Source organism: Rutilus rutilus, assembly GCF_951802725.1.
Source record: "Rutilus rutilus genome assembly, chromosome: 2".
Classification (NCBI taxonomy): domain Eukaryota; kingdom Metazoa; phylum Chordata; class Actinopteri; order Cypriniformes; family Leuciscidae; genus Rutilus; species Rutilus rutilus.
Genome location: NC_140210.1, coordinates 38,350,101 through 38,368,174, shown reverse-complemented (window position 1 = coordinate 38,368,174; position 18,074 = coordinate 38,350,101). Strand labels below are relative to the sequence as shown.

The 18,074-nt window shown below is 37.7% G+C and overlaps 2 protein-coding genes across 3 annotated transcripts; one reads left to right on the top strand and one right to left on the bottom strand.

Moving 5' to 3' along the window:
- Window positions 1-27: 27 nt before the first annotated feature.
- On the top strand, window positions 28-8,094 carry cdadc1 (cytidine and dCMP deaminase domain containing 1). 2 transcript variants are annotated; one of them, XM_084403249.1, is made up of 10 exons: window positions 37-245; window positions 359-415; window positions 2,165-2,265; window positions 2,655-2,832; window positions 3,777-4,358; window positions 5,622-5,671; window positions 5,748-5,917; window positions 6,098-6,287; window positions 6,445-6,499; window positions 7,242-8,094. In XM_084403249.1, exons 3-10 carry the CDS (start codon window positions 2,218-2,220, stop codon window positions 7,304-7,306), a joined length of 1,338 nt encoding a protein of 445 aa, XP_084259375.1. In that variant the 5' UTR covers window positions 37-245; window positions 359-415; window positions 2,165-2,217; the 3' UTR covers window positions 7,307-8,094. The 2 variants fall into 2 exon arrangements, with proteins under 2 accessions (XP_084259374.1, XP_084259375.1); XM_084403248.1 differs by lacking the exon at window positions 359-415 and having other exon boundaries at window positions 28-245.
- Window positions 7,909-17,627, bottom strand: cab39l (calcium binding protein 39-like). The gene is made up of 9 exons (XM_084403250.1): window positions 17,262-17,627; window positions 14,067-14,201; window positions 12,189-12,353; window positions 11,852-11,970; window positions 11,459-11,627; window positions 10,746-10,805; window positions 10,596-10,661; window positions 10,379-10,522; window positions 7,909-9,787 (listed from the first exon to the last, which is right to left on the bottom strand). The coding sequence occupies exons 2-9, from the start codon at window positions 14,166-14,168 to the stop codon at window positions 9,608-9,610; spliced, it is 1,005 nt and encodes a 334-aa protein (XP_084259376.1). The 5' UTR covers window positions 14,169-14,201; window positions 17,262-17,627; the 3' UTR covers window positions 7,909-9,607.
- Window positions 17,628-18,074: the final 447 nt, after the last annotated feature.

Genomic DNA, 18,074 nt, shown 5'->3' with positions numbered 1-18,074 from the left:
CGCCTTTAAGAGTTTGCCCCGCCCACTAGTGACGTCAGAGCAAATAGGAAGATGACAGCATGAATTCCATAGATGAAGGCGGACGGGCTGTTGTTGTTTGGGACAGTTTAGTCAATGACAGGTCAATGTTGATCGCGATTGAATGGCAGCATCGGACAGTCGGGGGTCTTGTCGGGATGGCGAGGGAAACAGATCTATTCCAAATGTGAGGGAGACCGGAGTACAGACGGATGCCAAAGTACAAGGTTAGATTAACCTGTCAATGTCTTCTTGTGCTAACCAGATCCATGCGGTTAATATATATATAACTTTAAATTGCAGTGTGTTGCCAATGCTGTTTCATTTCTTCTTTCAATAGGCTATTTTCTTTAATTTTTGCCATTGAGACATTTACATTTTGTCCTTGCCGCGACTGGTAGGCTATTATCTATTTAATATTTCCTGGTTTAATGTCTATGTCAGCAACTTCATTTTACGAGCAGTCTGATAACAGCTGGTCTAATTCCAATTCTGAATCAGATTCTATACTAACAATTTTCGATTATTACAAAGCAGATTATTGTGTTTGTGTTCCGCTTTTTGACACACACACACACACACACACACACACACACACACACACACACACACACACACACACACACACACACACACACACACACACACACACACACACACACACACACACACACACACACACACACACACACACACAAAAACAGACTACATCAATAATAAATATGCATTGAGAATGTTTTAATAATAATAATAATAATATAGCATACAATAAAAATATTGCTTATTAGAGACAAAATGATAATCCATTTGACTATACTTTTCCACTGAACCCAAACCGTAATCAGTTTTGGATAAATATAATGGCATTACTACTACTACTACTACTAATAATAATAATGATGATAAAAACAATAATATTAAATATTCAAAATACATATGATTTTATTGCTCGTCTAATGATTTTGTGCTTATTGTGTCAAATAGTGCAAATAATACAAGTGGTTCCACATTTTGGTTATCTGATACAAACATAAACATAATAAATATTGATTGTATGAAACAATATTGTCTGATCTCATATTATGCCAGTTTACTCATGCAGTTGTTTTGCCTTCAAAAGGGTCACAAATGTAATTAAATTTTTTATTTTTAGTTAAAGGGATACTCCACTTTTTTTGGAAATAGGCTCATTTTACAACTCCCCCAGAGTTAAACAGTTGAGTTTTACCGTTTTCGAATCCATTCAGCCGATCTCCGGGTCTGGCGGTACCACTTTTAGCATAGCTTAGCATAGCTCATTGAATCGGACAGGACCATTAGCATCTCTCTCAAAAAAATGACCAAAGAGTTTCGATATTTTTCCTATTTAAAACTTGACTCTTCTGTAGTTACATCGTGTACTAAGACCGACGGAAAATAAAAAGTTGCGATTTTCTAGGCTGATATGGCTAGGAACTATACTCTCATTCCTGCGTAATAATCAAGAAACTTTGCTGCCGTACCATGAGTCCAGCAGGCGTAATGATATGATCAGCCTGAAAATAGTCCCCAACTCGGTAACTTCCAACGTGACCGGGACTAAGTTTGTCTAACCTATTAGACCTATTATCAGGTGCTGCGTCATATCATTACGCCTGCTTCACCCATGGTACGGCAGCAAAGTTTCTTGATTATTACGCAGGAATGAGAGTATAGTTCCTAGCCATATCAGCCTAGAAAATCGCAACTTTACATTTTCCGTCGGTCTTAGTACACGATGTAACTACAGAAGAGTCAAGTTTTAAATAGGAAAAATATCGAAACTCTTTGGTCATTTTTTTTGAGAGAGATGCTAATGGTCCTGTCCGATTCAATGATCTATGCTAAGCTATGCTAAAAGTGGGACCCCCAGACCCGGAGATCGGCTGAATGGATTCGAAAACGGTAAAACTCAACTGTTTAACTCTGGGGGAGTTGTAAAATGAGCCTATTTCCCAAAAAAGTGGAGTATCCCTTTAAGTTTAAAATGTACACTGTCTAACCGATTATCAATCTATCTCTATTTACACGTCCCTCTCATAGCACTGAAGTAGTTATTTTAGTAGTTAAGCAAATGTTGTTAGATTTGTCACTGGTCTGGTCACATGACTCCTTTTCTTTGTTTCAGGTCAGGAACCTCGACTGTCCAAAGCCAACCTCTTCACATTGTTGAGTCTATGGATGGAACTTTTCCCCAAGAAACAAGCATGTCAGCGAGAAAATGATCCTGTAGGCATATTTTAATGTCCTCTAAAGTGATGCAGTGTGTTTCAAAGACAGTGGGCTTACTTTTAAAGCCATTTAAAATGCATTTAGGAAGGAATTAAAAAGAATGTGTTGCAGGTATCCACCAGTGTATTTGTATTTATTTCTATACAGCTCTACGAATTATTATTGGAAAGCTGATTCCCACAGGACCGAGTCCCTGCTGTACATACAATGACTCATGCGCTCTAAAGGAGATGCTAATGAACTTATAGTGAGCATAAATTCGAAAGGCTGCTTCATCCTCTGATTCATGAGCTGTATGGATATGAGAGGAAAACACTTACAAGCTGCTACTTGCTTTATTTATTTGTTTCTTTTATTAAAAAGGACGGTACTGTATTTGCGTCCAGGCTGGAGACAGTGGTCTTGTGGTGGTCCATGAGCGCAGGGTTCTGGGTCTGCATTGCTCCAGTGTGCAGTTGCATGCAGGACAGGTGGCTGTGGTCAAACATGGACCCCGACTGAAGGGATGTGATCTCTACTTCTCCAGAAAACCCTGTTCAACCTGCCTCAAGATGCTCATCAATGGTAACATTAGAACTGCACTCTCACTCTAATATATGTACACATTGATGGTCAAAAGTTTCAATTCATTTAGATTTTTTAATGTTTTTTGCTCACATAGGCTGCATTTATTTGATCAAAAATACAGTAAAAGCTGTAATATTGTTAAATATTATTACAATTTAAAATAACTGTTTTCTATTTGATTATATTTTTAAATGTAATTTATTCCTGTGATGCAAAGCTGAATTTTCAGCATCATTACTCCAGTCTTCAGTGTCACATGATCCTTCAGAAATTATTCTAATATGCTGATATGATGCTCAGTAAACATTTCTTATTATCAATCTTGAAAGCAGTTGTGCTACTTCATATTTTTTTGTGGAAACTGTGATAAATGTTTTCAATATTCTTTGATGAATAGAAGGTTCAAAAGAACAACATTTATTTGAAATATTAATCTCCTGTAACATAAATGTCTTTATGGTCACTTCAATCAATTTAATGTATCCTTGTTGAATAAAATTATTAATTATTATTTAACTTTTAATAGTAGCTCATCATGGTTTCCACAAAAATATTAAGCAGCACAACGATTTTCAACGTTATTAATAGTAATACATTTTTCTTGAGCATCAAATCATCATATTAGAATGATTTCTGAAGGATCATGTGACACTGAAGACTGGAGTAATGATGCTGAGAATTCAGCTTTGATAGCACAGGAATAAATTACATTTTAAAAATGTATCCAAATGATTATATAGCATTGTTATTATAAATTGTAATGACATTTCCTAATATTACTGTTTTAACTGTATTTGTCATCAAATAAATTCAGCCTTTCTGAGCATGAGAGACTTCTTTCAAAACCATGAAAAACGTAATTATTACAAACTTTTACATAGTTTTATATTTGATTGCCCATCTCAACCCTCACTGTCTTGCCTTTCATGTCCTTTGTTCAGCTGGCGTGAACAGGATATCTTACTGGCCCGGTGACGCTGAGATCGGCTTGCTGTCGGGTAGACGTGATCCTGCAGACTCCGGTCACCAGGAAGCCGTTCTGGACGCCACAGCTGCAGAGCGACTGAAGTCCAACAGCAGGCCGCACATCTGTGTGCTCCTGCAACCTCTGGACGGCACCATGCTGCAGTTCGTGGACCAAACCTCCCAAAACTGCGACTTCCTCGGGAAGATTGCGGCGGACAATCCGACTCTGGATGTTGCGGATGTCTTTAGAAAGGAATGGTGGAACAACTCGGATGATTTCTTGGAAAAGTTCTTTATAAATGATGAAGAAGAGCATATGTATGCGCTGAACAAGATGGGACTGGAGAACTTTTGTGTGGAACCAAATTTTAGCAACTTAAGGCAGCATATGAGGAATCTCATTAGGATTCTCACGTCTGTGGCCGCTAGTGTTCCCGTTCTACACGACGAATATGGTTTCTTCATGAGCGAGCCTTTAGGGACGGGTTCTCCAGCTTTACCTCAGGATGTGATACGGCACTGTGTCATACAAGCCCGATTATTGGCGTGTAGAACAGGTGAACTCTGTTTGATTACATTTACTTATCGTTAACTTGCTCGACTATTTGACATCAAAATGTTCAGCTGTTATCAAAAATACACAAATCAAGACCAGAAGTGATGGCAAAAAAGTGCCAACGTGAATCTATTAAGGGATTTTTCTGAGTTGACTCTTGATTCCCTCCGTAGGAGTCAATCGGATCGCCTCCCAGAATCGACTCCATTTCAAAAACAGGGTCAGCAATAAGAATATAAGATTGCCGTCATTATTACACACTTCATGTATTCTTCTATTCTTTTTTTTCCCGACACTAAACCTAAAACTGCCTTTATTAACACAGTATACTTTTAGCCAGACTCGCCAAATGAGTCCAGTTTAGAGATGACATTACCTTGAAATTATGAGTATCACCATCCTTTCCTAGTTGTTGCCAATACCTAAAGAAAAAAATCCAAAGATGTCCTACGAAAAAGAGTAGGGGTGTAACCCCGGCATCCTGGCCAAATTTGCCCATTGGCCTCTGTCCATCATGGCCTCCTAATCATCCCCATATTGGCATTGGCTTCATCACTCTGTCTCCTCTCCACCAATAAGCTGGTGTGTGTTCTGGAGCAATATGGATGGAGGCAGATCTGAATGTTTAGGAGTCCGGCATACGTCACCAGAGAAGTCTGTCGTTTCACTGGAAGATCCAGTTAATATATAAAAAAATATACATACAAAAATTAAACATGCATGGATGAATCATTCACAATGAGATCGATAAGATGAATTAGTAGAAAAATACATAGCATGAATTTCCATTTCATGCTGACTTTAAGCCAGTTGTAGGATGACTTTGTCTTAACTTAATTATGATTGAGGAATTTACAAAATGCCAAGACAGTTACCAACAAGTTGTAAATGAAGTGCTGAAGTTAGCCATTGCTCTGTGAAGGATTGAGGGTGACAGCTAATATTCATATTTTTAACCATATTTTGAAATGTTGATAAAATAAGTTCTTCATCAAACAGAATGGAATGTTTTAAAGTGATACAGACCAACTAAAACATGTTAACATGCTACCCAGACAGCAACATAGTGTCGGCCCAGATCCAGCCCACATCTGGTACACGTGTAATCCACACGTACCAGATCTGGGCCGACACTATGTTGCTGTCTGGGTAATACTGTTGATTTCCTGCCGAAATGATGCCATTTCCTGGAGGAGGATGTCAGGATGCAAAGTTGAATCGAGGACATGGTTAAACTGTTTCACCTTTATTTATTTTTGTGTAGAGGATCCTAAAGTGGGAGTTGGTGCAGTTATCTGGGCAGAGGGAAAACAGGTGAGCCAAAAACCGCAATGAAAACTTGACTTTATGATTGTATGTATTTTAATAAAGAACACCTCTCCGCTTGCAGTCACAATGTGATGGCACGGGTCGGCTTTACCTAGTGGGCTGCGGATACAACGCCTATCCAGTGGGCTCACAATACGCAGAGTACCCTCAGATGGATCACAAGCAGAAAGAGAGACAGAACAGGAAGTACCGATACATCCTCCATGCGGAGCAGAACGCGCTCACATTCAGGTGAGGCTCATGGGAAGAAGCTGTCAGAAGAAATCTGAACGCACCTAAATTGTTTTTCAACTTTGTTGAGATGCACTTTTATTATTTTGAACGCACTGAATATCAAGCCATTCAAATGTTCGAACTCGTTCATTTCATCAGCCTCCCACCTTTCCCTTTTATTTCCCGTCCAATCTGCAGGAGCGCAGAGATAAAAGAAGAGGAGAACACGATGATGTTTGTGACCAAATGCCCGTGTGATGAGTGTGTTCCTCTGATTGGCTGCGCTGGAATAAAGCAGATCTACACTACAGACCTGGACAGCAACAAAGTCAAACACGACATCTCCTACCTCAGGTTCGACAAACTCAACGGCGTCCAGAAGTTCATTGTAAGTGCTGATGATGAATCAATGAATATACATAAATATAGCATTGTGGTGTGGTCTATTTCCTCCTTTTTTATTTTTATGGATAAATAATAACTATTATACTTGACTCATATAGACTCAAAAATCGGCTCTTTTTTTTAACTTTATATTTTTTCAGTGGCAACAGAAATCTGCAAGACATACTTCAGAACAAGCTGCTCCGCCTACAGCAAGTAAGTGTTTTAGGCCATTTACACGACACCGTTTTCAACTAAAAACGCAAAGCGTATGCGTTTTGGCCGTTCATTTATACGACAACTGCGTTTTGGTGGCCTGAAAACACAAACTTTCGAAAACGATACCGTTATCCTCTGTGTTAACTGCAAAAACGTGAATTTGTGAAAAAGGAGACATCATGCGCTTCAGCCAGTGTTTCTTAAAGTGACATCGCCATCTATTGGCCTCGAAGCAGAATACATCGATTAGGATCCATGTGAACGGGGATCTTTTTGACAACGTTATCCTCTGTACACGAAGGAAAAACTTTTCCGTTTTTAGTACATCATTGTCGTGTAAACGTTCCCTCAATTCTAAAATCTATCTTTAAATTCATGCCCACTTATCAAATTGTCTCGCTAAATGGATAGGCAAAAGGTGATACGGCAGCTACTGTACCAAATGCAGTTCAGGATTGTTGGTAATTGTCACACGCCTGTGTACTTTTTTAACCAAGATCAACAATTTAGGCTAAAATGTTTAAGTAAAAGTGTTTTTTAGACCCAGTGACTGGTCACCACGTTTTCACCATTTTGAACACCTTTTTTTTCTTAACGGTAGTTTATTAAACGAACTTTGAAGTACCTAATATTCAAATATTGTATAATATTCAATGTAGTTTCTCTAAGTTCTTAAAAGCTGCATGCATAATAATTACATGGAATATACCCTGAATATGTGTTGTTTGTTTTTTTGCAGATGGCTGCATGAAACGAAGAGACAACGAAACCCATTTTCAGTGCAATAAGAGACTGCGATCATAGAAAACATTTGGAAAGCTGCTCTCTTGTTTGTATGGCAGCAACAGATGATGTTAAAGGAATAGTTCACTTAAAAATGAAAATTCGGTCATTTACTCACCCTCAAGTATGAAGTATGAATACCTCAAGTATGAAACCTGTATGAATTTCTTTCTTCTGCTGATTGAAGAATGTTGGTAACCAGACTGTTGATGACTTTCAGTAGGAAATAATAAATACTATGGAAGTCAATGGGGTCGGGTCCATCAACTGTTTGGTTACCGAATTTTCATTTCAAGTGAACCAGTCCTTTAAAATGTCATTAATACATCACAAACTCTTTCAGTTCCTTGTGATAATGAACATTTATAACCTGCCATACTCTTGCTGAATGATGCAAACAAGTTTTATTAGTTTAATAGGACAGCCCGTTAAAGAAAAATTGTATGCATTTTAGAAATTGGGTTGCATGGTTTTAAAATTGCACACAACACTGTGGTTTTTAAATTTGTTCAATTGAAAGGACAAGAATAACTGAATAAATACATAAAATGTATTTATTAAAATCAAGATTTGTTCTTAATTTCTAGTGTACAGATTTACACTATCTACAGTACCCTATGAGCTCTTTTAAAAAGGAGTCAGTGATACTGCCAGTGCTTCAGTTGTTCTTTATTGATATGGTACTATTCAGATGGAAACTGCAAATGTATGTGTAGTAGGAAAAAATAATTCAAATTTTGAACTGTCAATGTAATTTCTGATAAATATATTCAATAAATTTGGCTCAGATGGATATTTCAAATTTGAAACTTGTTGCCTAGAGTCCAAATGAATTTGCTTCAGACTTTGATTGATGGTCCAAACCACCTGAACATATTTTATTCATCACATAAAACTAAAGATGACTGTAAAAAAAAAAAAAAAATACTGAAATCAATCAACTTTAGAGAAAAAAAGAATGAAATTTAATCAATTTTCTTCAACAGCATAACTCAAATATAGTGAGTTAAAGAGGTTCATTGCTTAATCAAGCTAAATATGCTCAATGAGAACATATTAAAAACAAAAAGAAATTAAGCTCCCCCTTCTAAAATTTCTTCTCAAAAAAAAGAAAAAAAAGAAGTAAATTAACAACTTAAGAACAAAAGGCACCTGTTTTGTACATTTGCGTCCTCATTTCATCTTGTTTTTCAGCTATGCAACAATCTACTTCTGTCAAAATCATCAAAGACAGCTGAATTATGGGTTATAGCACAAAATACATACTACAGTAAAAGGAATACTATAGTATAGAAATGAATATTACACTACAGCTGCACGACAGTATAAGAAGTACTTTAGTATGATGTACTAAAGTTAACAAATTCAATAGCACTAAGGACACTATAGTATAGAGCATACGATAGTAATGCTGAAGCACTATAGATTTACCTCACTGATCTACATGAAATCTACGAGTTGGAATATACACTTAGTGCCAAAGTCGATTTTTCCAAGATTCTTCTAAAATGGCAACCACCTTCAGAGCAAAATCAGCTTTAGGTAAACATCAAATAAAAATATAGAAAACAAAACCAGCGATGCTTTCCGATCAGAAAAAAAACGGCCTGGCAGCAACTCAAAATGTACATGAAGACCCCACACACGCTCTTCCTGTTTCAGCTCAGATGAACAATAATTAAAATACTGATAAATGAATTCATCCTTCTAGATAATTCTTATAAAACACAAACAGAATAAAGAGAACAGGGAGGAAATGGGTCAGGTTTGTAGTGTTCTGAACAAAGCACGGGCTAATCAAATAAAAGCGAATGCCCGAGAAAAGACGACAGAAAGGAGGAATGCAAGAATGAAGATTAGTGCAGTTACAAGATATGAGGAGAGCTCGTAACTGATCATTTGGGAATCTCAGCTCTTTTCCGGCAACGTCCAAACAACACAATCTCTTCTGATTGTGCCGCTGCTGATGCCAGGGAGAGTGTGGAGTGTCCAGAAACGGAAAAAATTAAAGTTTACCTGTACTTCCTCATCCGCAACGTGTGTCTTGATGTGTTCGTCCTGTGACTCAAACTGGCTGCGTCCTACTTTTAAAACGTCCTATCATGGCACGAGAGTTTGCGATAAAATTAAAGAAAGGAGGAAAAAGAAAAGCAAATAGGAACAGAGAACATCAATGATCAGGAACCTTCTTTTGTAAGCCTCAGAACTAAGAGGAGACACATTTTTCAAGATTTTAAATAGAATTATTATTGTTAATATATTTTTTTTGTGGGTTTTTTGTCGTTTTTTTTCTTTTTTTTCTAATACTGCAATAGCTAAAGTTTAGGAGGCTGGTTTCTTTAGGTCTCGTATTTGTTTGACGAGGTACGTCTTTTCGTCGTTAAACTGCTCGTCGTCCGTGCGATCCTTCTGAAAGTTGCTAAGGAAGTCGATGAGTTTCGTTTGGTTCTTCAAAAGAATGTCTACGATGGGCTGCGTTTTATTTGGATTGGCCACAAACACCTGAAAAAAATAAAATAAAATTCTTACAATGATATACAACTAGGAAGCATACAATAAGTTTACTTTTCTTCTTATATTTCAGTCTGTCCCTCACACAAAGCTATAATATGTAATATATATTTCATATGAACCCCTTTTGATGAATATAAGGGTCCAACTTTCTATTAGGTGTCTTAAACTACTATGTACTTCCATCTAAATGAATTGTAAGTACAATGTTGTATTGCAAAACACTTGTGCTGCTATTGACTTGTGATACGGGTAAGATTAGGACAGGTTTAGTGAGGTTTAAGGGTGGGTTAAAAGGGAAGGGAAGATGTGTGTAATTATAGAGATATAGATAAAGTAATTACATGCTGGTATGTTTTTCAGTACAAAGTAAAAACATGTATGTTCACTGTATCAAATTATTAATCTAAAAATGTTATTACTTTATATAAAGTGGGTCCATATGAATGTCACTAACTACTTTTTGATACTTTTATGGTGCTTTTCTGTCACTTTTAAGTTTGACAGCCTCAATCCTGACATTGTATTTTGCATGCAAGGAAAAGAAGGGGTAAATTCAAGTAGTGTCTCAAGTTTTTGTACCTTAAAGACATGGAAAGCCTCAAACTGAATGTTGGGGCTCTTGTCCCTCAAGAGATTCATCATGAGCTTCAGGTTCTCTGGTTTACTGATGTACCGTGTCATGACTGTGAAATTGTGTCTGTCGAGGAGCAGTTCACCCAGCAGCTGTCACACAAACACATGACGTTAATGACAGGACAGGCTCCCGACGACAGAAATCAGATGTCAGAACACACACCTTCAACGACTGTCTCTTGGTCACGTAGTTCTCAGAGTGAAGCAGTTTCTCGTAGTTATCAAAAACCTGGAAGATCAGAGAGAGTCATTAAAAAAAACTCAGCTTTTCACAATTCTATGAAAAAATTAACAAACCAAAAAAATATCTTACCGCATCATAGTTCTGTTCTAAAAATTCCGACACCAGAACCTTGTGTCTTGTGAGCAGGTCCTGTAAAAAAACAACAACCAAAAAACAATATATTTAGTGTAATTTCCCAATTATCAAATAATTTATGTATCAATTAGAGCTGCACGATTAATCGTCAAAAGATCGCGATCTCGATTCAGTTCAATCGATTTTCAACCACTCCGTCTCGTTATTTCTCTATAACAAATATTCATATTACCACAGAAGTACTGGGATAAAAGTTTATAGTTCGGATATAAAGACTCATGTCTATGGAAGAGATCAAAATAGAATAAAATCACCCTGCAAGTAACTTCACATAACGATTGTATCGATTACATAGTTACACCAGTAGGTGGCGACAAGTGACTTAAAACATGTATTCGTTCATGTAACATGTAGAGATTCGTTCAAAAAACATCTATTATTGAAACAAGTGAAGAATTTATGAGCGAGTCATTGAATCATTCATCCAAACCTTTTTTTTTTTTTATAATTTAAGATTCATTTAACATTTTAAATGGCAATTAAAATTTGTCAGAACCTCAAGTAAATTACATGTTATTTTGTTTAGTTGTCTGTTCAGAATCGTAATCTGTTTGAAACAACAAAAAAACGTGATCCTCAATTTATCCAGAATCATGCAGCTCTAGTATAAATTAATAATGTGATATTTAATAAAATATAGCGCTCACCTTAAAGGTGGCAAATGCATCAGAGGCGATGTCAAATGTGGACATCTCCACGTAGCCGAAGAAATCTTTAAAGTGTTCAGAGTGGAGGACGATTTTGGCGAGAGGTTCATGCCGGATGCACTCGCGCAGCATAATCCCACAATTCAAAGCCACCTGAGGGGTCTCATACCTGCCACGACATCACAGTAGAAATGTTACGTTCACACACACAAATTAATGCTCAACAGGGGCCATGTTCAGGTGAATGGAGCTAGATGATTTTAGATCTATTGCATGTTTGCTGTTCTTATATTGATGGAAGGAAAACTGCAACATTTGGAAGCCTTTCCATGCAGGAAGTATGTAAGTAACATGCTCACATGCTGCATTTCAAAAATACCCATCACTTCTCACCCTTTGAGTAAGATGAAAAGAACTTCCTGATGAGAGCAGAAGTATTCCACCGTTGGGCTGCGGGTTCCGATCTGCCTGCGCAGGATGTTGTTGAAGATCTGGCAAACGTCCTTTTTACCCTGCGCACACACACAGACACCCACGTTATACCAATTATCAGAATCATGAATAAAAAGAAAAGAGCAAAAAATGCATGTTCAAACAACAGTGGAGCGAAATGGATGGATGGACAGACAGACAGACAGACAGCAACATACTGTCGGCCCAGATCAGGCCCACATCTGGGCCGACACTATGCTGGGCAGGCAGGTAGGTTATTGTCTTCAAGCATCCTCACCTCAAAGTCGATGACCTGGAGGTTTTCCACCAGTGAGATGAGCAGGCCGCTGTTGTAGAGCTCTTGGGCCAGTTGGGCCACCGTCTCTGTGTGCGGCTCCTTATCGTTCGTGCCGTACAGGATCTCCTTCATCGCCACCAGACATTTCGACACCTCCTCTGAAGCCTGACAAACACCAAAAAATATATAAAAAAATCACTTGAGTATCGCTGCAAAGTACGCTGCCAATTCAATACGGCAAACCTGAATATGTGTATGCAGAGCATATGGTATCAATGCCACATATTGCGCTGAACACCTAAAAGGATTCTGGGTAATTTCACATGCAAGCTCATTTTACAAAGACCATCATTAGCTATTTATCAGCTGCTGAAACAGCTCAGTTTGACAGTGTGGAGGCATCGTGAAGCATATGGATTTTCCTCCAGCTGGAAGAGCCCCAGGCCCTCGGAATAACAATCAGCAGGTTCCCAGCGCTTCAAACGCTTGACTTTAGCGTGAGGCTGCTGAAAAGGGCCTTAGCAGGCAGGTGAAAATGAGCAAGAGGTCGGGCAGTGGAGCGACATTCCCACCTCTGCGACATCTTTCTACTCTCAGCACCAATATGAGAGCTTGCAGGAAGGAATCCAGCCTCTCGCTCATTTGGGCCTCTAATGGACGCTCTGAAAATGGGGTTCAGAACGAGTAAATTGGGCATCTTATTGACATTGAGATGAGCTGGCTAATTTATCTGAACTAGCCTAATTCAAAAAACAACTGCGATTCAAATGAAAAGCTCTTTTGGAAGAAAAAAAAGCAATGCCTTTAAAAAGCTAAGTGCAAATCCCAGTTTCAGACTTCATGTCCACATTAGTCTGGTGCATATTGCTCACAAAACTGGCAAAGGCCATTCATAGACATTTCCATGTTACACTTCCCTTTAACAGCAGATAATAAAAAAAAGTTGAGGAGACTTTATGCTAATATTCAAAAGCGTGGCTAAACACAGTCATAACTGTGACGTAATCTAGTTATCAAAATGCATATCCACATTCTAAGATAGGATCAGATTATTCATGTCCACTGCTGATCTAGTGCACCGATTTAAAACTCTTATTTGCCTGAGGATAGGCCCGTCTCTCTGAAAAAGCAAATGAAAAATGCAAAAACACAATGGAAAAAAAAAAATTGGCAGTGGAAAGAAGCCTGATTTAGAGGACATAACCGCTGATATTCTGGTAGAAAACATGTGTCTGAGGTTAAAGCTGAAGAGACCTAGGAAAACTTCAGCATCATCACTCAATAGTCAAGTTCATTATGCAATCATTTGAGAGATCTGGAACAACTGGGGTAGATAATGGAATGGAATAAAATCTTGGGAAGAGAGTGGAAAAATAAGGGAGAAAAAAATTCTGACCGGTGGACCAAGGTAAACACAGAGTGGCAAATTCTTAAACCTTACAGTCGCTTTTGTGCCATCTTAAACAGGCACTGGAACATTCTTTTTAGTCTAAACACACCACATTTAAATCAAATTAGGCTTATTAGAGTGATGGAGTGACGCTGTACAGTCCCAGTAGAGTATGCCATATTGCAGCGATCTATTGATTTGTGTTCATGAGTAACATTGTATCGTTGACTACTATTTTTAAGAGTTGTTGTGTAATGACGTAATGTGTGGAGAAACAAGATGGATGAAGTTTGTTGCTCCCGTCTCGTGTGCTTTATAACTCCTGACGGACACCACAGCTAAGCAAGATGCTCCTTACCAATAGTGATCAGCGCTCCTTTTTTGCCACGTCTGCACTGTTACCTGATATATTTCCTATAGTCAGGTGATAATAAAAAAACCCAGAAACTGCCAGCAAATGCTGTAACATGACAACTTCAAACTCATACCTTCTCTGTCTTCTTGTCCTGTTTGACCAGGATGGAGAGGTTGTCCTTCAGGGTCTTCACAATTTCTGTGGGGTTCTTGTGAGATTTACCAAATAGTGGCATGGTAGCGGCCGTAGACTTCTAGCTGTAGAACGGCTGGAATAGACAAAATAAAAGGAGTCAATGGCTTTGATGGCCCTCTTAAATCCTGACAACTAAACACTGAGACAGAAGACAAGTCTAAAGTTTTAAAGGAGATAATAGCCTGAAATATTTAAAGGGGAAATTTTGCATTAATCAAAAGCAGCAAACATACATACTGTACTTGACTGAATACACTCAGTCAAGTACAGTATGTATGTGTGCTGCTTTTGATTAATGCAAAATTTCTCGTTTAAATATTTCTCATGATCTTCCAAAATCTTGGGATCTAATGTTTGTGCGAATGCTTGAAACTACTCAAGTACAAAAAATGCCGCCTCATGAATTTCTTTTAAAAATAAAAATAATTGCTGTTATACTTTAAACTTTTGATGACTTGAATGAGTAGGTGTGTTCCTAGTAGTGCAAATCTTCCATTAAAACCAGTGTTATTTTAGTATTATTTATATATTATTATTGTAAATAGTATCTTTTATATTTATACTATTTAGTTATTTTAATTTTTGTAAAAAATAAAATAAAAAATGGTTTATTTCATTCTTTAAATACTTTTTTTGAACATTATATTTATTTGGTTTTACAGTAAGATATCAAAACAGATCTTTCCATTTAAGCCGCAAGTTTTTCATCTAATATTTACATTTTCTTTTTTAATCTTTATTTCAATCAATAAAAAAAAAGATTCTTAAGTTCTTAACACCAATTTGAAAACATTTACATTTCACCAAAATTTTTAATAATTAAGAACAGGTATGATCTGAAACTCCACTTCAGTCTGTAAGTAGCTTTAATTATTATGTAAATTAAAGACAAAAACTCCATTCATTGTTTCAGCCTTGAACTAACATGTACTTTAAATTAAACTAAATGATTATTCTTAATTTGATTCAGTGAATCTCTTCACAGTAGAAACAAAGCCATTTTGACAGGGTTGACACAAATGTGATGTGAGAGGAACTTTTCAGCACACAATTATAATGAGGGGAATATTCACTGTTTTCCGAGAGAACTAAGTGAAACTTGTGACTGGTAATCCTGTGATCTAAGAACCTAAGGTGTGTGTGTGTGTGTGTGTGTGTGTGTGTGTGTGTGTGTGTGTGTGTGTGTGTGTGTGTGTGTGTGTGTGTGTGTGTGTGTGTGTGAGTGAGTGAGTGAGTGGGGGAGAGAGAGCGAGAGAGAGAGAGTCCAAGAGTTAGAAATTTCCTGTTCCTCCACCTGTCAGCAGCTGATCTTTGAACAGATTCCCTTCATATTACCGCTGCGTTCATTCAATACATCTTACAATATTACCACCTGACCTTATGACAGATTAATGATTACATGAAGTATATATAGTTTGATAGTACCTCCTGTAGAGGATCCTTTAAAGAAAATATTCAAAAAGTTTTTTGAATACTGATCATACTAGTCTTTGTCCACTCTGTAATCTGTGGGAATAACTTAATAATTCACTATGTAAACGCTGACAGCAATAAAACCAAGACCTGACTCACATCAGTCATGAAGTCATAACCGATCTCCAGAAACACATACCACCCTCACCTCGCCCGTGTTTACTATCACAGTACCACCTTAACCATCAAAAGCCCCATCGCTGAGGAATGTCACATGACCACATTTATTTAACAGCGAGTGAACTGTTTGCTGTGTGACAGCTTTAGGAATTTTATATAGTCCTCGGCAAAGATAAAATTAAGCGCCACCTTTGTTTACTATCTGTAAATACCACCTCCAACACCCTAGCGCTGCAATATTAGAAAATAAAATATGAAATGGAAGGATTTAGTCTGAAGCACTGGACATAGCCTAGATAAATAAGAGATAGATGGTGATGAGAAACCAGTTGGATTACCAAGGAATTGGGTACAAAACAAGAACGTAATTCCTAAAAAATATATATAATAAATGTGTGATAGAATGGATAGCCACTTTGGGTTACAAATTCAGCCTAAATAAGCTGTCAGTCAGCAGCAGCTAGCTTGTTTGTGACACAAAAACTGAAAATTGTGCTTACTGATTAACTTATATTTCCATAAATTACAGAAAAATATTTGGTAACAGGGTTGAGTTTTAACACTAAAGTCAAGATAAAAAAATTACTTCCCGATATGATGAAGAAAATATTCAAATGATGTCACCTCTTGGGTGTGACATTTTAGTAATATAAAAGAAATTTAAAAAGAAATAATAATAATAAAAAAAACCATCAGTATCAGGTTGTTCAAAAAATGTGGGACACAGCTAAACATTTTGGCCATTAAAATTATAATGATAATAAAATAATAAAATGAATTTACAATGAGTTGAATATCTTTTAACCAACATATTATCCATAAATTATGTCATTCTTTTTGGCATTGTTGTAATAGTTCTCCAAAATAAAATGCTTTTAAAAATACACATTATCATTGGACTGCAGATCCAACAATGAAAACAACAAGGCTAAATGTATGCCATTTCAACGTCAGGCGTCAGATTTGTGTGACAGAAGTTCTATTAGGACTGTAGGGATTCTGACAGATTTGATACTGGTATTATGTGGAATCGTGCTGAAATGCATGTTGAACTGAGTGAGCAGGCCCTCCAGTGCATGATCTGCTTGTGTGTGTGTGTGTGTGTGTGTGTGTGTGTGTGTGTGTGTGTGTGAGAAGGCCTTGCAGTGGTGTGATCTGTTGTTTCAGGCCTGTTCACTAAATTCACCACAAACAGCAGCAGAATTACAGCGTGACACTGAGCGAGCTGCTCGTTACAATGTAACACGCGAATAGAACGTTACAATCGAACAGAACGACAGACTGTAACGGTAACAATGAAGCAGATCAGACGCTCGAGCTCAAACACTCATATAGGCTACACTCTCAGTTTGTCAACCCTGTTACCAAAAACAAGCCCGACATGCGGAAAATTGGGCGTACGTTTAGCTTATTCTCTTGCGACACCAAAATAAAGGCACACAGCAGTAGCCCGTGAGCTTATGTTGGTGTTCGACGTTATATAATATCTAGCTATTATTTCGATATCGCGCATGTAATGTGTGAAATGTTGCATACTTACAGTGCTGTGATGTAATTGTTTCTTCTTCTGCGGCTGCTGTGGTTTCTGTGTGTGTTCGCGAGCAGCCGTCCTGATCACGCCAGCAGACTGTGTGTTGTGTGTGAGCGCGCGCGCGCGCTGGGCTAAACGTCAGAGGAAAGTGTGTATGAGCGAATTAAACACTGACTGACTCAAACGCGTATATCTGCAGAAGACATGATGGGTTTGTTACACAAACTCCCTGTCTGGTGCCTTTCTGTGGTTGAAGAATGATCTGGGATCGGTTCTGTGGCCGTCCGTGGCGGTTATGCCTGTGACGTGCGAGCTGATCTCAGATCAGATGCTGAAAGCCTTCCTCCCGCACTGAGGCGAGGCGTCGTGTTACCCGGATGTGGATGTGTTCAGACTGTATTATGGAGAGATATACTGACTAGAATAAGTGCATGACTCATGATTTTGAATCACGACGTTTTATACTAGTATCGCGTCATATACCTGCATGAACTATTGAACGACACCGTCATAGCCAAAGTCTGGGTGTGCGCAGTGTGTTACTGAAGCAGAGACTGAGTCACAGACCAGCTCTTACACGATCTGTGGCTGGTTAAAAAAATATCTGTGCAATTCTTGAAGGTTAAATTTGAAGCTAAATCTATTTTTGGAGAGAAAAAAAAAAGAGAAGGTTATAGGCTACTAGTAGCCTACTAACAATATACAATAATGTGGGTTTCAAATCCTCTTGGATAAGATTCATTTTCCTCAGATTTTAATCATATTTCCTAATTGCAATGTTTGTTGGACTTTAAAGTTTTTTCTTGAATTGTTTAACTTTTG